The sequence below is a fragment of the Macaca thibetana genome, chromosome 3, assembly GCF_024542745.1.
Source record: "Macaca thibetana thibetana isolate TM-01 chromosome 3, ASM2454274v1, whole genome shotgun sequence".
Taxonomy (NCBI): domain Eukaryota; kingdom Metazoa; phylum Chordata; class Mammalia; order Primates; family Cercopithecidae; genus Macaca; species Macaca thibetana.
In genome coordinates this window covers 92,854,857-92,878,199 of record NC_065580.1, presented here as the reverse complement: position 1 = coordinate 92,878,199, position 23,343 = coordinate 92,854,857, and the positions used below count along the sequence as shown (strand labels likewise).

The 23,343-nt window shown below is 38.5% G+C and overlaps 2 protein-coding genes across 3 annotated transcripts in view; one reads left to right on the top strand and one right to left on the bottom strand.

The window, feature by feature from the left end:
- Positions 1-23,343, bottom strand: part of NUP42 (nucleoporin 42) — a 1,164,542-nt gene that overhangs the window by 802,269 nt on the left and 338,930 nt on the right. The window lies entirely within an intron of this gene.
- RAPGEF5 (Rap guanine nucleotide exchange factor 5) overlaps positions 1-23,343 on the top strand; it is a 242,543-nt gene that overhangs the window by 23,829 nt on the left and 195,371 nt on the right. For both annotated transcript variants that reach the window (XM_050783124.1, XM_050783125.1), the window contains exons 2-4: positions 13,924-13,974; positions 16,421-16,527; positions 21,786-21,907. In XM_050783124.1, the coding sequence (XP_050639081.1) occupies positions 13,924-13,974; positions 16,421-16,527; positions 21,786-21,907 (280 nt within the window). The remainder of the gene's footprint in view (positions 1-13,923; positions 13,975-16,420; positions 16,528-21,785; positions 21,908-23,343) is intronic.

Below are 23,343 nucleotides of genomic sequence, written 5' to 3'. Positions count from 1 at the left end.
CTTCTTTCTTGAATGTTCTTGGTCAACTCGGTACCTCCTGTAACTTTTTTTTTTTTTTTTTTTTTTGAGATGGAGTCTCGCTCTGTCACCCAGGCTGGAGTGCAGTGGTGCAATCTCCAGTCACTGCAAGGTCCGCCACGCAGGTTCATGCCATTCTCCTGCCTCAGCATCCCACGTAGCTGAGACTACAGGTGCCCGCCACCACACCCAGCTAATTTTTTGTATTTTTTAGTAGAGACAGGATTTCACCAAGTTAGGATGGTCTCGATCTCCTGACCTTGTGATCTGCCCACCTCGGCCTCCCAAAGTGCTGGAATTACAGGCGTGAGCCACCGTGCCCGGCCCACCTCCTGTAACTTTTTAAAGGGGTGTTGACCTTTTATTTCAAGGACACACACAATGTCGACTTAAGAGGGTATAGAAAGATCAAGCTTCTGTAAGCCTTCCACCTTGGAGAGGGGCCTATCTTAGAAAAAAGAAATAGGATTCAATCATTCCATTTTATGTTCCATCTACGGGTTTTAAAATAGTTTCAGTCCAGCTTAGGAACTGCTTTAAAAACAACAATGTTGGTAATTTAATCTTACCCTCAATGGAAGATCTGTGTGTGTGGAAAAGTAGTTAATTGAATCTGTATTTCAGGGTTCTTTAAAACCCCTTTTCCTCCCACAGGTTGCTATCTGTGTCGCAGTCTGCATGCTGAAGCCTGAGTACTGACATTCTCTGGTGTCAAACTGGAGAGTTGGCACTTGGGACTCAGGAGGGAATGTGGTGGACAGTGTAGGGCTGTGGGACAGGATCCTTGCTTATGGAGCTCTAATGAAGCTAGCGTCCTGTATATGAGGATCATGATTTTAATTTAAAAATTGATTTGCAGTTTACGTACCCCAGAGTGAGTAGCTAATGCAATACCTGTACTCTGGGTCAGAGAGGAAGTTTGGATTTTACTAAAAACGACATTGACCATGTGCCTTCAGATCATATATTAAATGTATAATGTAGCTGTTGTCTTATAACTCATTGCATATGTCACACTCCTGTTTCTGAAGCTGATATAGAATCTGGTTGTGTATAGACATAATTAAATCTAAAAACGGGGAACCCCTGATTTACTGATATTTGACTTTGCAGTATTTACTTTTTGAATTGTTTTCTTCAGATGTTGTTAAATTTGATTATTCAGATGTTAATAGCAAGAGAAAGTGGTCCTGAGCACTTTAGCAAATGGGCCACAAGACTCTCCGAATAATGATGTTCTTAGAACAGGAACTTGGGCAGAGCCTTGTTTGTATCCTTTACCTACAAAGGGTCATTTAGAAATGGAAGGGCTGCCTCATCTCTTCTTGCTTTGCTGTTTGAAATTTCCCCACCATAGGTTATCACTGTCTTATGTCTGCCCTTACACTTGCAGAGGGCTCCTTCCCTTACCTCCATGGTCTCCTCTGTGCTCACATCTCTTCAGGATAGGCAGAAAGCCAAATGGACTTCACTAGGCAGAAAGGGAGCATTAGTGCCAGCATCCTTCCCAGCAGAACCCAGCCTTGTCTTCTCAGCTCCTGACCTAGAGGTTTAGCTCACTTTCCCCCATCCATAACTACACTTACATGAGAACTAACTTACCTGTGGATTTCTTTCGGTCTGTAGACTTGTTCTTAATCCTTTATGTATCGAGTCACCATTTTTATCTGTGAACTTTGTCTTTCCTTTACAGGGTTGGAGGTGACAGGGCTGTGAGAGTGGAAATGTTATCTTGTTTAATAGCTTTTTTATATATTGTTTTATAGCTGTCTTGTAGACAGACTTGGGGGAGCCAGGACACAGCTCTGTTTGCTTGTGCCCAGAGGGAAAGAGTTAAGTTGCTGACCCTGAAGAGAGAGCCGGCCGTACAGCTGTGTGTGGGAGTGGCGGGAACAGGTAGCAGAGACAGAGACAGTCTAGGACAGCTGCCGAATAAAACTGTCCTTTACCTGCCTATGGCCCCCCGAGTGTTCTTTCAGCTGTCTGCCACTCATCCACCCACTCCCTTCGGACCTCAGCATGGGCTGGATCCTGACTCTGGACCTGACAATCTCCAACATCAAAAATGTGGAAGTTTGGGAAGAGGGAGAAACAACAATCTAGCTATGACACAGAACCCATTCTGTTAGCATTTAGGTGTATTCCATTCTGTTTGTTTTTTAGGTATTGTTGATCTTATACTGTCTCTTTACTTTTACTTATTTTTATTTTTCTCTTTTCACCAAAATATTTCTATGTGTTAAGGCTCTTTAAAACATCTGAAATGGCTGCATAATGTTTCATCATGTATCTGGACTAGGCTGTGGGAAGGGAGGAGGAACCAGAGTGAGGGGAATCCTTTTAGGTAGTAAACATATCCTAGCAACAGGTGCCTTCCTCTGTAATTCATACATATTTTCTTGACTGATTCCCTAGTTATCTACTTTTGGAGTGGAGGACACTTTATTAAGTCTTTCGTCTAGAAACAGATTATCAATCAGTATAAACATACTTTTAAAAGGTGCCTCTTTGAAAAAATTAGGGTTGTGATTTACTCTAGCTTAGCTGAATAAAAGAGAAGAAATTAAGTTTGTTACCTAATTTCATGCAGCTAGAAAGCAGAAAGAGTGCAGTTGTTGGTGTTTAAAATGAAGTTTGATTAAAATTAAAAATTGAGAGTGTTCTAAAAAATAGAACCCCTTATAAAGAACCTCTTACAGTAATTATGCTTAAACAGGAGAGGTAAACACAAATAACTTTAAGTTGCTTGGAGCTTACCTAGCAGAATACATGTAAATTGGAGCCTGAATATGACTTTCCCCCTACATACTGAAAAAAGTTAGAGAGGAGGCAAAATACATCCAGTAAGTTTGAGGCAATCAGGTTGCTTCAGTCCGAAGATCAGGCCTCTTTGCCCTGTTGTTTGTCTTGGCTGTACAACGTCCTGCTTTTGGGGCCAGGGCTTGTATCTGCTTGATCTCTCCTGCCAAGAAAGTAAGAGGCAACATCACATCTGACAAGTCATTGGTGGGAGACCAGTAGAGAAGATTGTGGGTGCAGTGTTTTGGAATTGTCAAGTGGAGGTATTACACATTGGGATAGCTTTTTAATTTACTGTTTTCTGTTAACACCAGTATATGAGCTTTGAGTTGGTAACATGTTTAGATAAATAAATGTATGTATGTAGGTATGTATGTATGTATGTAGGTATAGTATACGTTTAGTGTCAATTACAGGATTTCCACTTGTCACTGTCTAGGTAAAATATAAAAATTGACTGTACTTAGGGTTCTAAACAGTGGTGACGGCAGGTTGTTACACTGACAGAAGCCCATAGAAATTCTGTACCTATTTGGGAAAGGACTGTGGTCCCAAGAAGCTAATAACAGTTGAATAGTTCCAGTTTAGCTCTTCCAGACTCCGAGGTGTGGGAAATGACCCTCATGGGTCAAGCAGTGAATGAAATAGCCCATGTCCAAAAGAGGCTTGATGGGAAATGCCTAGGAATGTTTCCAGGAGGAGGATTTTCTTTCTCACACATCCTATTTTCCCTTCCAACCAGGAGGAACCTTGGGTAAGAGGATTCTCTCTTGGTATGCAGAGAATTCTATTAGGGTCCCACTGGCCTTGCTTTGTGACAGGCACTCTGCCACATCCTAGGGATGTGGGTGAAAAATATACAATCCTTTCCCTTGAGAAGCTTACAGTCTAGTAGGGGAGACCCACATTCATGCACATAGTAATACTAAAACTTCCAAATTTCCTGAGTGCTCAACAATAACAATAGCTAACATTCACCAAGCACTTGTTATATAGCAGGTGCTGTTCTAAGCTCTTCATATAATTTTACATTAGTGGTTGATCCTTTGGGAACTTGTTCTCAAATGGGAACTCCAATTCTAATTGGAGACTCTGAGGCTTGGCCCCAGACTTACTGAACCAAAATCCAGGGAGCCCAGCAATCTTTTAAATAAGCTCTCCAAGTGTCTCTGATAAGTCTGATGCATGCTGAAGTTTGAGAATCACAATTTTAAGTCATATATTTTTTACAACAACCTTAAAAGTAGATTTTATTTCACTCATTTAAAGAGGTAGAAACAGAGGGACAAAGAAGTTAAATAACTTGTCCAAGGACACAACTTTTAAGTGGTACTGATGAGCTTTGAATCCAAGCAAGGTGAACCCAGAGTTCCACTCTTACCAGTGATGCAAGGCTGCCTCCCAGGAGGAGAGGATGCAGTGCACAGAGGAAAGAACTGGAAACTCTGGAAAGTGAAGAGCATTAAGGAAGGTGTTAAAAGGGCTAGATTTTTTTCCTTTATAAACATTTAATGATAATTAACTATACAGAATGCATCATGTTGGACACTGTGGACATTTATAAGTATGAGCACAATATCGATCCTATCTTTAAGATTCATGTAATGAATCAGGGGAAATTCACATGTCAATAGGAATCTGGAATCCAAAATGCTTTAGAAGCACATAAATTCTAACAGGAGATTTGAGCATATGAATGCATTTTTACAATCTATATGAAAATTTAAACATATGAGGAGAAAGGCATTCTAGGCAGAGACAGTATTATGTGCAAGATTCAGATATTTGAAACAACACTTTATACTCATGGATTTACTAGTACTTTTGTATATTTGGCCTTTAGCATCAGTTTTCTGGAGTCAAGCATTGTCTAGATTATTTATAGATTGAAAATTCCCAATTTAAAAGGAGTTAGTGAAACTAATTGCTCCTTTTTCATTTGCTTTTTTAGCCACTTTATTGAGGTATGATTGACATACAAAAAGCTGTACATGTGTAATGTATACAACTTGAGTTTGGAAATAAACTTGGCCACAAACCTATCCATTACTTGCAAAAGTTTCCTCTCATCCTCTTTAATATATATATATTTTTTTGTGGTAAGAACACTTAATATAAGATCTCTGTCAGCAGACTTTTTAAGTATACAATACAGTGTTGTTAACCATAGGTGCTTTGCTGTATAGTGTATCACTGGGATTTACTCATCTTATATAATTAGAGCTTTGTACCCTTTATTAGTACTTCTACTCTTTGTTTTAATCTTAGGTCAAAACAGCTTTTAGCTACCATTTCTTGCTTTTATGTAACCCAAGTAGAGATGGACTTGTGCCTTAAATAGTTTGGGAGGAAACAGTCGTAAATTGCAGTGGGAGATAATTTTGATTCAAAATTAAGAGTTCTTGCTAATAACTGATTAAGCACTAGAATATATTGCCTGGGAGATTATACAGCTCTTCCTGTGCTTTAAAGTTTGATAATCCAGACCAGGATTGGCCAATCTTTTCTATAAAGGTCCAGATAGTGAATACTTTTGGCTTGGCTGGCCGCTATGTAACTCTGCTGTTGTAGCAGTAAAGCAGCCAGAGTTGATATGTAAACACACAGTGTTCCAATAAAACTTTATTTATGAAACAGGTGGCAACAGGGTTTGGTCTGTGGACTCTTAATCTCCATCTCCCCATCTCACATAGTTTAGAGAAAGGCCTGGTGACCCCTGGAGGTCCATTCTGCTGCTACATTTCTGAAGCTCTTTGTATATCCTAGTTGAGTAATTGAAAAATAAAAAGTGGAACAAGTATCCTGAATTCTTCCTTTCATCAGAAGACTCTACACTATCACCTTTATTGTTCTGCAGCTTTCAAAAATCTGTGTACAAATTGAAAAGACATATTTAAGACAGTAGTTTATATCCAGATGCCAAAGAAGGGAAGAAAGTTGGCTACTACAAGATTTATTTCTTTCACTCATTTCTGACTTGTGAGTAATGTGGGAACTGAACAGAGAACATTTTTCCTGTTGACGACCCCACACAAACAATTTCCGTGTTTTTCACTACAAAGGAATAATTGGTATTCAAGTGAATCATTACGTTTTCAAACAAGCTCATAAGTCATTCAGTATGTAAAATTTAGCCAGGTGCGGTGACTCACATAATCCCAGTACTTTGGAAGCCTGTGGTGTGAGGATTGCTTGATCTCAGGAGTTTGAGACTAGCCTGGGCAACATAGCGAGACCTCGTCTCTACTAAAAATAAAAAATTAGCCAGGCATGGTGGTGAGCATCTGTAGTCCCAGCTACTTGGGGGTCTGAGGTGGAAGGATTACTTGAGTCTGGGAAATAAAGGCTGTAGTGAGCCATGATTGTGCCACTGCACACCAGCCTGGGAGACAGAGCAAGACCCTGTCTTAAAAAAATTACATATAATATATAAATTTTATGTATTATATATAAATTATATTTACTGTATATAATTTATAGATAATATATAAATTATATATTATCTATATTATCTAAATTATATAAATTATATATAAATTATATATTATCTATAAATTATCTATAAATATGTACATTAAAAAATATATAATTATATATATATAATTTATAGAGTCATATATACTCCCTCTCTGTATACTCAGCTAGCTCTGTATGCACACTGTGCACACTCTGCACTTTCTATGCATGACCACTTAAGGCAGGGATGGAAATGAGGGAAAGGATAGGTGGCGATTGGAGTGGGGCAGTGGTGGTGATGAGTTTCATAGCCTTTGAGGTGGTAATATCATGCTTTACCACTTGGCAGGTTATCAGACAGTGTGATGTTGGAAAGAAATCACTATTGGCTGGTCAGAGGTCAGCTCCTGCTCCACACTGATGGTGCTAGATCTGTAGAAGGCATGACTCCCTCTAGTAGGTTAGGTTGGTTGAAAAGAGATGGCGTATACGTGCAAATGGGGCCAGGAGGCACTATATTTCAGTGGCAGATATAGAAAGTGCTAGAATGTTTGGGGGAAGAGATTAATCATGGGAGGCTCAGGGCTTTGTTGGGCTTCATGCAGCATTTGTGTGGATTGACTGTAGGGCAGAATGTAGAAATGTAGAAAAGTGCACAGAGCAGAGATCATGGCAAGGGCTCAGGCATGAAGGGAGAATGCATGTGGTTTGTCTCATCAAAAGGAGACAACCTGCCTGGCTGAAGCAGGGTGTCTGTAGAGAAGTGCAGCAGGAACTTTGTAGACAGGTAAGGAAGGTGTGGACCACTAGGTTAAAGACTTGGAACTCTGTGAGCACTCAGGGAGAGTAAACTTACAAATATATATTTGTTGTATTAAAAATAAGGTGACATGTAAGGAGGCGTTTTCTGGAGATTAATTTGTGTGAAGATGCCAGAGACCTCAATGGGCAGGAAAGCCATGAGGGTCATTCTGTTGTGCAGCCCAAGGAAGTTATGGAGGGGCGGTGCAGCTTTCAGCAAAGAAATAAATGCTATATTTTGAGATAATATTTGAATAATTTTTGAGACCACATTTGTGGGGAGGAGGGAGGTCATTATTCTTTTGTAAAGAACCTTTTTATTTTGAAATAATTTTAGACTTAAAAGTTGCAAAACTAGTACAAAGGGAGTTCACTTATAAGCATCACTCAGCTTCTCTAAATGTTAACATTTCTACATAACCACAGCACAGTCGTCAGAACCAGCACTGATCCACACGATTAACTAAAATATAGACCTCATTCACATTTGCCATGTGTCCTGCTAAGGTCCTTATTCTAGTTCAGGATCACATAATACTTTTAATTGTCTGGCTCCTTTGGTCTCCTCCCATCTGGGATAGCTCCTTAGTTTTTATTGGTCCCTGTTAACCTTGACAATTTTAGCAAAGTACAGGCCAGTTGCTTTGAAGAATGTCCCTCGATTTGAGGTTGTCTGATATTTCATCATTATATTCAGGTGTGCATTTTGACAACAATACCATAAAAGTGCCTTTCTCTGTTCATCATATCAGGAGGCAGATGATCTCAACATGTCTCATGATAGGCGATAATTTTTATCATTTGTTTAAAGTAGTGTGAGCTAAACTCCACTGTAAAGTTATTTTTTCCTCTGTACTTACTAGGTATTTTGGTGGGAGATACTTTGATAATTATGCAAATGTCCCATATCTCATCATATTTTTGTCCACTAATGTTAGCATCTATGGATGATTTTTGCCTGCAACATTTATTACTATGGCGTTTGCCTAATGGTGGTTTTCTGTTTTCTTCTTTTTACTGCATTTAGTAATTAAAATAATCCCATGAGGAAGGGCTGTCCTTTCTTCCTGATCCTCATTTATTTATTTATTCAATTGCTTGTATTAGTATGGACTCATGGTTATTCATCTTATGAATTATAATTCAATAATTTTATTATTTGCTGTTCAAATCATCCCAGATTTGGCCAGTGGGAGCTTCTTCATGTTGGTTACTGTAGGAAGGGTCCATCTTGGAGTCCAGGTATGACTGGATGAGTTCTTGTTAATAAAACTAGGAAATTCAGTGACAAGTGGAGATAAGTAAGCTCGCTGATTAAACCATGTTTCCTAAATCTTTAGTTACTTAATTCTCAAATTTTAAAGCTTTCTCTGTGATTGCATTAACCAGGGAGGCCCATCTTGGTAGGCGAACCTATTATTTTGTTTGTAAACACAGCCCAAAAGAAATTTTCCCAAGAACTAAATAAAATCAAATTGATGAAGCTTTGGGGTTTGTTTCTGTTGTATGTGTTGTGTATATTTTCCCAGAAGCTGTTGGCTCTTGCTGGTTTGTCTCTGTAGCAGTGAAAGGTTTGTGAAATGTTTATAAGTACTCCTTGAACCCACTTTCATTTTCTACTTAGCTTTTAAGTAGGGCAACATGTTTCTACTAGAATAGAGCGCTTTAATAATGGGAAGTCAAAATTAAGTTTAATGCCATGGATGCCATTTAAAGGGTAGACTCTTTCTGAAGGTATGTAGGTACTATGCTACTGTGCAGACATGAAGATACTGTAGCTTAAGGCTATGTCTAGGATGGGTTGTATGGAAAACACATACCACATGAACAGGTGCAGGACGGGATTTGCTGAAACAGTGGCTTTTTTCCTACACAAGCCACTTGGAGGTTCAGTCATGGATCCCTGTGCTATTGGTAAACGACAGTACCTCTTCTTCATTCAGCAATATGTGTGCAGGAGGTGATGTCTGAGCAGTGCTCCAAGCCCCATAGCTGAAGTATATGAGGAAAGTTTCAATTTGCCATTCCCAATCACTTATTTTTACAGTTCCCCTGACACCTGGCTGCACCTTAGAACCACCTGGGAAATTTGGGGAAAGACTGCCCAGCTCTCCTCGTAGAGATTCTAATTCAGTATGTTTGGGGTGCGTCCTTAATACCTGTTTTATTTGTTTTTCTGCAGCTTCCCAGGTGGTTCTATTTACATCCAGAGTTGAGAACCACTGGGTCTAGCAGATACTATTTGTGACTTCTTACTGCAGTTAGATGCACTTATTTGTCACATTACTCTTAAATTATCACATCCTATGTTAAGAGACATGTATGGGGCAATAACTGCAGTTAGGTTGCAAACTTGGACAGATTTCTTAACTTCTTTAAGTCTAGTTTTGTCATCTGCAAAATAGGATTAATTATAGTACCTACCTCATAGTTTTTCAAGTATTAAGTAATGTGATGCATGCAAAATGTTTAGTATAGGCTGGGTGTGGTAGCTCGTGCCTGTAATCCCAGTACCTTGGGAGGCTGAGGCAAGCAGATTGCTTGAGCCCAGGAGTTTGAGACCAGCTTGTGCAATAGGGTGAAATCCTGTCTCTACAAAAAAATACAAAAATCAGCTGGATGTGGTGGTGGTGCGTGCCTGTAGTCCCAGCTACTTGGGAGGCTGAGGTGGGAGGATCAATTGAGCCTGGGAGGTTGAGGCTGTAGTGACCTGTGCTTGCGCCACTGCACTTCAGCCTGGACGACAGGGTGAGATCCTGTCTCAAAAAAAAAAAAAAAAAAAAAAGAAAAAACCCCCAAAACTTGGTGTAATCTCTGGCACACAGCAGAAACTCAGTTACTATTAATAACGTGCAGCATGTTATCAGAGAGTGATGTGAGCCACCGCACCTGACCCATTATCCCCAACTTTGATGACTGGATAATTCTCAAGCCTATAATCTGGCTGGGATTCTGTCCTTTTAACCTTGACCAAGCTTTGGTTGAGATGTAAATTTATTTGGGGGCTGAAGAATGGCCCACAAGTTCTTCCTGTGTTAAAAATCCACTGGGCAGCTTAATAGATCATAGCCTTTAGTATTTTATTTTATAATCTCTTTACATATGTGCCTGCTAGTTATGAGGCTTTTTATCTTCCTGCGTTTGTAAGAAATTCAAGTGTACTTATTCCATTGTTTCATCTTCATATTCTGCCTGGTCACCCAGGATAGGAAGAGGGACAGTGGCTGAAGTTGGCAGACAGTTGTGTCATTCTTGCATTAACAATAAATTTGGTAGTTCTTGTTGGTTCATGTTAGTAAAAGGGCAGGTAGTGCTTCTGTAGTGACTGAAACGATTCGGTCTTTTTCCTTTATTTCTCTCACCCCTTAGTAGCCTAAGTACTTTAACTGAGTCTAAGGATAGTATTAAGGCATCTCCTTTAAAAACGAATAAAAACTGTGCCTATCTCTTTTAAGGGCTAATGAAAAATATGCCTTAAGTCTATTACACTGTTTAGCAAGATATTTTTAGCAACTCCGGAGTGAGTTCCTTGCCTGCTTCAGAGTCAGCTTCATGAATTATTACACTTTAATTTTAATATATACCTGACTTAAAAAATGTAATATATGGTTGCTAATCAATTATTTTTGGAGTTATGCCATTATTTTTTTCTGGAAGTCCATTTGTGAATATTAAAGGATTGCAATTTCCTAGTTTACATTTAAAATATGAGGTTTGCCTGTAATCAGGGAACCATTTTCCATGGTGCATTAAAATGGAAAGGAGGAATACATTTGACTTAAAAATATATTTTCATTTGTGTTATTAGTATTTTTATCTCTCTGGGATATATATGTCTTTCATGAAAGAATCATTGCATCCAACTTAAGTAATTCTAGGAAATTTAAAATACATAGGATAAAGGAATCATCACTTTGGGCATTATATTTATGAGAGATTATGGTGGGAGCCATTTAAGAGAGGATACCCAGCATCGAGTGACCAGCCATCTAAGATTGCAGAGAAAATTGATAGGGAGATTAGGATCAAGAAAAATAATTCATGGGCTTAATAGGTTCTTTAGATCCTATGCCTTCTGGCAAATGGGTTTTCTAAATTAGGGATGGTATCTTGTCCGTGTGTGTGTTTCTGGAAGTTCCCACAGAGCCTGGTGCTCAGCTGAGTAAGTGCTTCAAAAATGAAATGAATGGAAATAAGTTGCCACAGGAGTGATGAGATGAGGCCCTGGGATGCTGAGAGGAAAAATAAAACCAAGGGATTCCAAGATGGGATGAAAACAGCTGAGTGGTTGTATATCAGGGAAAGATGTTAAAATGAAAAGGGGGGGTGCATTTTCAAGGGTGCTTTTGCGGTACTCTTGCTGATAAATGCTGGGAGGGCAGTTCTTGAGTGATTTACAGCAGCAGTAAGATGGCCCATGGTATTCCTCTGATAAAATTAAGTAACAGTCCTTTCCCAGTACCTGCTAAAAATGAGGTAATGGATGGAGTATTCCCCATGTTCTTTTAAACCTTTGGCCTTTGCTATTTTGGGTCAGTACTGAAAACTAACATAAAGTGGTCTCTGCGGAAGTACAGTTATGATAGTTGTTTTAAGTTTAGGGAGTCAGTACTTGACTGAGTTCCACAAAGCTCTGTGGCTCCCCATGCTCAGCTAACAAGTTTGAGAACCGCCGTCCTAGAGTGTTAATGAAACAAAGCTCTCCTGGGACCAGTGAAGAGAGGGTTTCAAGGCAGTTCCTGACAGCCAGCTTAGGAATTGTGTCCTGTAAAAGACAGTTATTATGTTGAGCTTGTTGAGTTCCTGGGGCCAGTAGCTTATCTAACGCTGCTATCTATTCAGTATAGAAGAACCCCATTGCTTTATTTACTCACCTTACCTACCTTTTGAAGCAAACTATCCATGGGGGAGGTTTCTGTTAAGTGGAATTGTGTGAGTGTAACACGAGTGTGTAGACAGCCAGATTCCGGTTGGCAGTGGCCAGGAAGGCAAGTGACTTGTTTTGTTTTGTGAAAATGCTCTTTTTTTTTTTTTTTTTTTTTAGAGCTTGTTTCTGCTTAAAAGCTTTTTCTTTAGCTAGATTATATAAACTATTTGCTTTTCTGAGCTGATTCAGGCAATTAGATGAGTCATAAAGACTGTCATTTCTGGTCTGCCATAGTGATTTTAAAAGTCTACCTGTTTAGAGAAAAAAAAATTATGATGATTCATCTTCATATAATCTGGTACATTTAAAACTTTTAAATTGTTCAGTATACCAATAAGGGACTATATTACATAGGCTCATGGTACCTGAGGCCTAGGCACTGCTGATTGGGAGTACGTTTAGACAAGACCAGAAGGCTGGGAATTAAAAATGGGCTCTCTACCTTATAAAATTTATTTTCTTTGAATGAAGCTACAAATCTTTAACAGGGTATCATTTGGCATTTCTGGATAAAGAGTTGATACATTTTATTTTAATTTAATTAGGAGTAGTGTGAGGGCCATGTGGCCTGGGGAAGGGGCAGAATGGGAATTCTCTTTTTAGACTAAAGTTTAGTAGAAGGTTCAGATGCTGGAAAGTGATGACTGGTGGGGTATGTTTTGTACATTTAGCAAAGTATTCTAAGACATGGAGGCAGCAGTCTGAAAACTATAGGATCTCGAAAGATAGCAAGACTTAGAATAGAGATGGAAAGAGCTTTTAAACATAGGTTGGAAGTTCAATAAATGTTAGTTTCTCTGTTCTTTTTTTTTATACTGCAATAGGAAATGATAATAGTTCTGTATTGTGCTTAAGCATATGTGGGTGATGGTGCTGTTTCCTGGATCATTAGGCAGGAAAAATTAGCTCCTGCAATTGAGATCATTCAGCAATTACTTATTAAGTTCATACAGTTATATAAATATCTAAATAAATGGATAGAAAAAATAAACATCTTTATGCACAATTGTGTGCTAGATGCCATGAAAGCAAAGCAGAATAAGCTGCCAGCCCTCCCTCAAGGAGCTTATGGATTCCTTGGGGCAAATGCGCACACAGAAAAACAACCAACAATGCCGAGCACCCAGGGGCCACACCTGAATAGTAGCAAAAACAGAGCTCTAAAGAGGAACCTACCACAGTAGGAGGAACTTCATGCAGGAGCCGACTCCACAAAACTGGACTTCAAGTCTGGTGAGATTCTGAGAAGCATTGAGGAAGATGGAAGGCTTTAAACATGAAGACTGACTTGACTAAAGGCAGGGTTATGAGTGGCAGGTTCTTCTGACAAGTAGGTCTTGCTAAACTGAAGAAGCCTTGTTGAGAGTTGGAAAGAGAATACTGGAAATCTGTTGGAGGCAGACTGTGGTGAGCCAAGGGAGCATGGATTAACTCAGATAAGCAATAAGGGACCCTCTGCAAGTCAAGGGGGTGATTTAGGGAGATTTGCTTAGTTGAGGTGTGAAGGATGGCCTGAAGGGGATGTGACTAGAGAGCAGGAAAATCCACTGGGAAGATGAAGCAGGTAGTTGAGGGTATAGTGATGAGGGCCTGAGTTAGGGTGAGGAAAAGGAAAGGAGAAATGGAATCCAAAACACATCAAGAATAAAGTGACCGGTCCAAGAAAATCCCAGTCTTTCTGTTGTACTTCTGTTGAGAGCCATTCAAGTGGAATATCCTGTCCTGTTGTTATGAATGTTGACCAGATATTTACATTGAGTGAAAATAAGGATACCAAGCCCATAGGGACCATGATTTGAGATTCAAGCTTTTTTTTTTGTTTGTTTAGCAGGGTCCTGCCCCTGCCACTGTTGCTTATGTTTTCCTTTTTTGGTACAAAAGTTTATTTGGTTCTAACTATTTTTTTTCTTTATTTAAAATAGACTCTATCAAGAAGAATATCTAATCCGTACCTTGAACATACGCCTTCCCAGGTATGATTCTTTTCTCTTTTACTGCATTTTCTGAAATAGTGATTGAGAAATTCTGATGTATACTTCTCAAGTTACAGTTGTTCCCTTTGCTCCTGACCACATAGAGTTTTGCAGGGATGCTGCAGTGATCACGTTATCTTCTCCACCTGGGATGACACAGCAAAAGTGTTTGAGATGCTCTGATCATTGTCATGATTCAAGATGTTCACGAACTAGGGAAAAAAATTATTCTCCCATCTTCCAGGTTCTTTACATGAATGAATTGATGTGGCAGAACACGTACATAAATATGTTATAAATATAATATATCTATTGTTAAAACCACTGTATTTTACAAATAGCGTATATTGTACACTGAGTTTTGTATAAAAGGAGATTTACTTCCTCGTTATTTATCATTGTGTTGCAGTAAAGAATCAATCAACAAAGAGTTGCATTTTTTGGCCAGGTGCGGTGGCTCACGCCTGTAATCCCAGCACTTTGGGAGGCCAAGACGCATGGATCATGAGGTCAGGAGATTGAGACCGATCATCCTAGCTAACACAGTGAAACCCTAACTCTACTAAAAATACAAAAATTTAGCCAGGTGTGGTGGTGGGCGCCTGTAGTCCCAGCTACTTGGGAGGCTGAGGTAGGAGAATGGTATGAACCCAGGAGACACAACTTGCAGTCAGCAGAGATTGCGCCACTGCACTCCAGCCTGGGCGACAAAGCAAGCCTGCATCTCAAAAAAAGAAAAAAAAAAAAAGTTGCATTTTTTAGGCTAACAGGAGACTGTGAGCTTTGTGAGGGCTGGGATTTTCTCTACCTTCTCCACCACTGTATCCCTAACATCAGGAACAGATCTGACACCTGACAGTTGCTCATTATGTACTTTTTGAATGACTGAGTGAATGAATATTGTATGCTGTCAGGACCAGTCAAGCGTCAGCTGACTCACACCACTTCCTCGATAATATTTTCTGTCATCTGGCTTGTTCAAGCTTTTTTTTTTAAAATAGTTTTAACATGTTAAAAAATAATTTCCTTCCCTTCCTACTTCCTTATCAGTTTGTGTTTAGGAGATGATATCAGGAAAATTAAGGAGGTATAAGGATGGGGTGGATGTTCCCAGTCAAATCATAATCATTATATTATCAATTTGTTTGTCTTGAGAGAAGATGTCAAATATTTCGGCCAGGTGCAGTTGCTCACACCTGAAATTCCAGCTCTTTGGGAGGTCTAGGTGGGCAGATTATGTGAGCCCAGGAGTTCAAGACCAGCCTGAGCAGCATGAGGAGACCTGTCTCTACAAAAAAAAAAAAAAAAAAAAAAAAATACAAATATTAGCTGGGCTTAATGGTGTGTGCTTGTAGTTCCAGCTACTCAGGAGGCTGAGGTGGGAAGATTGATTGAGTTTGGGAAGTCTAGGCTGCAGTGAGCCATGATCTTGCCACTGAACTCCAGCTTGGGTGACAGAGCAAGACCCTGTCTCAAAAAAAAAAAAAAAAAAAAAAAAATATATATATATATATATATGTATATGTCTGTGTATATATGCACATGTGTATTGTGTATATGTATATATGTATGTGTGTGTGTGTGTGTACATATGTATATATAGTAGGTACATAAAAAGTTTACCAAGAAAAAAGTGAAACTATGTAGGCATGTACCCCCAATATAAATTTTCATAAACCTTAGGAAGGCAGCTTATTTTCACTTAGCCCCCTTTGCTTGTGAAACAGCATTGTGCTTTGGAGGAAGGTGCTAGTTATATAGTAGGAGGTAGTATTATAAAGTGGGACCTAGCCCCCTCTAGATCTAAGAACTACCCTTCTCCATCCTCTAAGAACCAGAGACTCATATGGGAGAATTAGAAGATTAAAAAAAGTAAGTTAAATGAAATTTTTATCTGATAGATGGAATTGTGAAGTAGATGAAACCAGATGCTTGGAATTGGCTGTGAACTCTGCAGTTGAATGAAGCTTAAGAGTAAAGCAGCCTGCTGTCAAATTGTGTCATGGTTCGAGATGTTCGCTAGATAGGGAAGAAAATTGTTTTTCCGTCTTCCAAGACCTGTGTGTGTTTGCATTATCAATGTGCAGACTTAATACATAATATAAATTCTTCAATTTGCTGTATCGATATAAATATTGTATTTAAAAAACAGTGGATGATTTACACTGAAAACTTTGTATAAAAGAAAATTATTTATAGCTGTAGTTAAATAAAGCAGGTTAGCATTTGGAGAATAGTGATAGCTTAGTAGTGTAAGTGGACCGGTAGCTAAAATAAAGTAAGATAGTTATAGGTTTATAGCTATATTGGCTAAAATATGTCTCAACCTTATGGACTTGGTTATCATCATATATATACATATATATAGAAAGAGAGTATGCTATTGGTAGCTCACAAATTGTCACATTATTCTATATTTACATGACTGTTTGTCTTTTCCATTTAGATTTATGGAGAGAATTCTTCTTGTGCAGGAAGAGCACTGAGGAATATTATTATCGTTCAAGCAGCTGACCTGATAAAGGACAGAGTGAACCTCAAGGGGTTTTACAGGTAACACAGTTTTCTAACACCTTGTCAGAAATTCTCTTTGAGGGAAAAAAACCCAACATGTGTTAAAAATTGTAACCTTGATCAAAGAGAGGTGGACAATATCAGTAGTAGGAGGGTTGGTTTGTTCTATTGAGGAAACTGGTGGTGACTTTTCATTAAACTTAGTCATGCATTTGTTTACAGTTTGACTCCCGTTCTGAAGTTAGGGTATGGAATTTCCAGGCCCATGTGTGGATGGGCTCCTGAGACAGTCTCTGCTCTGCTTCCTCTGAGATGTGATATTTTGCAGCGGGTGAGGGGGTGGTGCTACATTAGGGACTTTAATAAATATAGATCCCCTCTTTAGGGACCTTATTGAGACCCTGAAAGGATGCCTTGGGCAGAGACCTGCTCTAACTCTCCAGGTGAGAGTGGGCCTCCTCCTTGAGTGTGTAAGGAGCAGGGAGAGACAGGTTGGTATAGGGATGGCAGGTGTCTACCTTGACAGAGGTATGAGAGTAAACAGTTGGGTAAATGGCCAGTTTTGAAGTTCAGCTGGACCAAGGGCATGGTCACTTAGGAAACTTGGTGTGTATGTTTTCATTTTATGGAACAATTTAAAGAAAAAAACCAAAAGCAAATTATTAGCATTTTGTTTTGCCAGATAAAGATATTAAACCACACCAAATGATACCAAAACTATGACAGAAAACAAAAAGAAAAACCACTACCATTTGTTATCACCATTCTATTTCAAAGAAATGGCATGTAATACCCATCAAAAGTAGGAAGATTACTCAGAATTCATGACACCCAAAAAGTAGAAAGTTCTCAGAATAAAGGATGTTCCTTTATGTTAAATAAACTTAGCTTTATGATAAACTCATTGTAATATTTCTGTTTTTTCTGTTTGCTGGAGATGGAAAATATTTTATCATGGCTTCGGATTTTGGGATAGTAATCCCCAGACTATCAGAGTAAGACCACCGACTCCTTTTGTACTGAGGCATAATTTTTGTATAGTAAAATATGCAAATCTTAAATGTACAGCTTGAACTTCTATTTATTACACACCTGTGTAATCGTTATCCATTTAGCCACTATCCAGATATAGTAGATTTTCATACCTCAGAAAGTTCCTTCATGCCTCTTTTCAGTCAGTAACCATTCCCTGCAACCATTTTTTAACATCACAAACTTGGCAGAATCTATATTCTTCTGAGCCATTAATTGAGCAAATCCAAAGTGTGATGAGAAACCCAGTGAATTAACACTTTAAGCACATTTAATCAATCACATTAGCATTTACATAGGTTTTGAAAAATATGCCATAGGCTAGACATGCCTATTCTGTTTACAAATAATGCTTTTGTGTGTATGGAGTCATGGAGCTCTTTAAAAAGCTCCAAGATCTACCGTTTTCCTCCCATTAGGGATTCATAGGCCAAGGTCTGAGAACCATGAGGTTAGAGCCCAGACCAAGTAGACAGGACAGGGAGTAAAAGGGCTGTGGTGGTTGGACTACTTCACATAGAAACTCACTTTAAAAAATAGATGATGGCATCACCTTTAGAAACATCTGCCTTCTCCTTTTTTAAAAGACTAAATTTATATTTGTAAGTCTTTGAGTATAGTCATGAGCAAGCTCACAGGATTCATTTTACTTACATGAGGCCATGTGTAACATTGATCATTATTCTCATTTTTTCCCTCTTTATTGGATCTCCATGGATAGAGATTGAAAAAGGACTGGGAGATGAACATTAATCAGGTTCATGGAAAAAAGCCATCTATCCAAATTAGAAGAGATTTAGGATTTAACGGGAATAGAATGGGGAGAGCATGTGTTTTCCTGTGATCCGGCCAGGACCACTATTCTTTTCTAATCTAAGGACTGATTAGGTTTAAACATGAAATGCTCATGTGATTACCTAGGGATGAATCATTTTCATTTGTCTGGTAGTAAATTGAGGTAAAATATTCCCCATATACTGCATGAGGACTCACTTTCAAAACTTTGAAATGCTTTCTATTCACTTTGTACTGTAGGAAGAATCACACTGGTTTTTGAGACATCATTTGTTTTGCACAAATGCATCACTAAATACCATCACCTGATTTATTTTAAAGATTAGTGTCTGCATTACTATGAATTAATTGCTAAAAGTCTAACTAGAGACAGGAGGATGCTAAGATAAGTCAAATTTTCCACTCTGGAGATTGGGTAAATTCATGTTTTGTTAAGCAGTCACATGGGCTTTGAGCTGATCACCTCCATATCACAATGTTTCTACCTAGTATTGAAACTGGAGTTAGATCTGCATGTACTTGGAGCAGTTTCTGGATTGAGTGCAAGACTGAAAATATACTGTGGGTAGGAACTGCTGTCTGTGTTTAGATTGCTCTGTTCCAACCATCTCTGTTTTCTTCCTCACTGCTCTCCCCTAAGTCCTGTGGATTTAGGTATTTTAACCAGATTGTAGCAGGCATGGGGACAAGGCGTTAAATGCAGAGACAATGCCACCTCATTTTGTATGCTTTGGTGATATAAATGATAGTGTATAATTTACTCCTAATGTTTGCCCCGGGGTAGGTGGATCCTTATAAGTGATTTAAAACATAACTTGATAAAGCCAGTGGGGGGAATAGAAAGGGATCACGTGCAACAGAAACAGTAGCTTGCTCTGAGAGTGGGGCTCAGTTTTTAATTAATATTGTCCTGACAGTGCTGTGTTCTGCCATATTGAGTCAGAGCCCTGCCTCCCCAAAACAGAGTGAGCCCTTCCCATTGAGAAGGGAGATCTGGGGGATTGGGGCTTTGAGGTCACCAGCATCACCTGAGAGCCTGTTAGGAATGTGGAATCTGGCCGGGCATGGTGGCTCATACCTATAATCCCAGCACTTTGGGAGGCCAAGGCGGGTGGATCACCTGAGGTCAGGAGTTCGAGACCAACCTGGCCAACATGATGCAACCCCAGCTCTACTAAAAATATAAAAATTAGCTGGGCGTGGTGGCAGATGCCTATAATCCTAGCTACTTGGGGGGTGAGGCAGGAGAATCACTTGAACCCGGGAGGCAGAATTTGCAGTGAGCCGAGATCGCACTATTGCATTCCAGTCTGGGCAACATGCGTGAAACTCAGTCTCAAAAAAAAAAAAAAGGAATGCGGAATCTGAGGTCCCACCCAGTCTTACCGCATCAGAATCTATACTTTAAGAACATCACCCAGGTGACTCCTAAGCAGAGTTTTGAGAAGCCCTGTTCTAAGAAGCTTCTTCCTTATCACCTGGGAACAAACAAGCAGCTGTATCCATCTAGCCCCCTTTGCAGTTTGACAGTTTAGTTTGTTTAGTGAATGTTTTATTGTGTGCTTTCATAGTCCAGGTGATGTCAGACACTCAGAGCAGGCTAAGGAGCTGCGTTGTTTTGAGAATATGAATTAAGATGATACAGTATTAAATCCATGAGATAAAAGTGCTTTCAAAGCCCTGAGATGCTGGCTAATTGGCAGAGGTGTTGAGGAATTAATTAGTTAATTAACACTTTGAACCTTTAACATGAAAGGTATCCTGTAGAATTAGAAGTTAATCTTGACTGTTTGGTCTAATTGCCTGTTTTGTTGCCATCTGTTTTCTCATTTTCTCTAAAAAAAAATCCATATATATGACTGTTAATCTTTATGCTGTCTTACGCTAACATGCAACTGAACATGTCTAGAATTGGCTTAATTGCCTTAGAGTATCTTTCAAATGTGACACTTCACCAAATATATTCTAGCTTTTGATGAAAAGCTAGGATTTTTGATCAAATATCTCAGCAGAAAAGTTTACTACTTTATTTTTCTTCACCCCAGAAAATGTAGCATCCATGGCAGTTCATATTGTTGGTTGTGGTGTGATTCTAGGGTATTTGTAAGTATGCCAATCATAAGAGAACAAAATAGGCAGTATTTTTCTACTTTAGAAATACAAATAAATGTTGGCATCTCTTGGTCCTTCAGTACTGCATATAAAGATAGTCATTATATGATACATTATTTAAAAAAAAAAAAACATTTTGGCCAGGCACTTGGCTCATACCTATAATCTCAGTAGTTTGGGTAGCCGAGGCAGGTGGATCACTTGAGCTCAGGAGTTGGAGACCAGTGTGGGCAACATGGCGAAACTCAGTCTCTACAAAGAACAAAATTAGCCAGTAGTGAGCACCTGTACTCCCAGCTACTCAGGAGGCTTAGGTGGGAGGATCTCTCAAGTCTAGGAGGCAGAGTTTGCGGTAAGTTGAGATTGCGCCACAGCACTCCACCCTGGGTGACAGAGCATGACCCTGAAGCAAAAAAAATTTTTTTTCATGATCTTTTCTCATAAGGGAGAGTGAAATTTTATAAAATTTCTGCAAATGACAAAACATTTCAGAAGTTTTTCTTTTTGTTTTCCCCCTGAGGCTCATCTGTATTTGAAAAGTAGGCATGATGATACTGCCTGTAATACCCGGGTTATGACATTTTTTTGAATATAGTTGTATGTTTTAAGACAGATTACAAAGGTAATTTCTCATGCATGGTTAGTGGAATCCAACACATCTGGGTTTATAGTTATGTGACCTGGGCTGCTTAACTAGTTACATGGATTATATTAAAAAGATTAACAATCAAATTTATTGTTCTTAGAGTAAACTTTAGGTTCAGTCTTTGTTTGAAGAGTAGCAAACAAAACTCTATACTACTGACTATGGTCCCAATTTTGTCTAACCTTGGAATTATTTTGTTCTCAAAAGGACTAGATAAAAATATATAAATAGTTGAACCAAAGTTTATCACCACCAACTTGAGGTATGTAGCTTACCAAGGTAAAAGCATTATCTTTATATAAAAGGCTGCTAAATGTATTCCTTCTTTTTTCAAACAAGTATATTTTGAGAACTTACTGTGTATTGTGGACTGTTCTAATTGTTGGGAATTAATAGTGAGTTATATAAAGTCCCTGCTCTCCTGAAAATTTTTCTCTAGTGGGAGAAGCAGATATTGTTCATTTGTAAAGATATATACTTATTAAATGTTAAGTGATTTGATGAAAAAGTAGAAGACAATTTGACTCTTGTTTCCCTAAGGAAGCGATATTTGAACTTTAATCTGAAAGATGAATAAGAGGTATATGCCATTTATTCTTGGGTTGCTTGTTTAAAAAAAGCAAGCTCATGAAAGGAAAGGTATTATATATCAATTTTTTTGGCAAACGAATGTCAGCAATATCTTACTGTGAATGGCTTTGCTTTTGTTCAGGAGGAGCTGCGTTGGGTCAGAACTGGTAGACTGGCTTCTAGAACACTGTCCTTTTGTCCAGTGCAGATCTATGGCCATAGGAGTCTGGCAACTCCTACTGGACATGGGAATTATGTTATCAGGTTAGTATTATGTCTTGAAGGCACAGCATCATTATTTTAGTAAGCTATCAGACAAAAATACACTTGATTTTCTAGAGGATGTTGCAATCTGGATGGAAATTATTTTTGAAGATAAATATTTGTATTCTCTCTTATTTTCTAAGTGACAGGTCATCTTTTGATTCACTTATTTCTCTTAGACTTCTTGTAAAAATTATTAGATACTTGCTGATTCATAGACTAGTAATACCTGTAGGAGTCCTTCCTCTACCTCCTTTCTTCTGAACTCAAAAATGCTGCTTACAAACTTTTTTCAAAATCAGTGACATCTTTAGTGTGTGATTTATCTTGTACTTAGGATAATCATCAGAAACTGATTTTATGAGTGGGATGTTATGCCATTTTAATTCACTAAGTAATCATGAACACTTAGAGATATGACCTATGAAAATTAGCTGTTTAGACTGAACAGAAAATAAATGTTAACTGGGAACTAAAATAGATGATGGATATCTCTTTTCTTAGTTGAGCCCAGAGAATTGAAGGATTAGAAACTGAGCAATCTGGATTCTTTATTTAGCCTAGTCTCTCAGCTGCTAGATGGTCACCGAAAAGCCCTTTTTTCCCTATAGGTAATAAATATCAAGGGCATACCCCTAGTCCTGTTGTGAAACAATGGTACAGATATGGATGTGGGTGTAATCTTAGTCAATAGTACCTAGCACCTAATACTCTTATTTATAAAATTAGTTAACTACCTTTGAGGAATGGAGGTATTATTAGCATATTGATAGTTTCAGGGTTTTGGTTAGCAAAACATTTTGTACTAGTGCTTTTTGGAAAAATCTCCAGCTCTTGATTCCTTTAAAGCAGGATTTCCCACCTTGGTAGTATTGACATTTGGGTTAGATAATTCTTTGTTGTGAAGGGCTGTCCTGTACATTGTAGGGTTTTTTTTTTTTTTTTTTTTGAACAGCATCCCTTTCTTCCACCCTCCAATACCAGTAGCACCTTGCCCTCCAAATGTAACAACCAAAAATGTCTAGACATCACCAAATATCCCCTGGGGGAGGCACAGTCACCCTTAGTTGAGAACCATTGATCTAAAACTTGCCATTGTGTTGTATTTCTGTATTACTAAATTAATTCAATATACTAATTTGCTTTGGGACACTAAAAAAGATTTCTCCCTATCCTCTTTGAATTGTTATTGATTTTATCTGCACCTGTCTCTGAAGTAGAAAAAATATAAAATACATGTGAATATGCTGGCCAGAACTTCTAGTAGTAAAAATAGACTAGCCAGTAAGTCCTTTCTACTTCAATGGGATTATAAACATGAATGAGCTTAGAATGTGTAATTATAGTCTTAACCCTGATTTCTCCCAATTATTAGGGCTTTCAGTTTATCATTTGGATTATTGCTGTCTGAGTAATATCCTTTAAAAAACTGATCT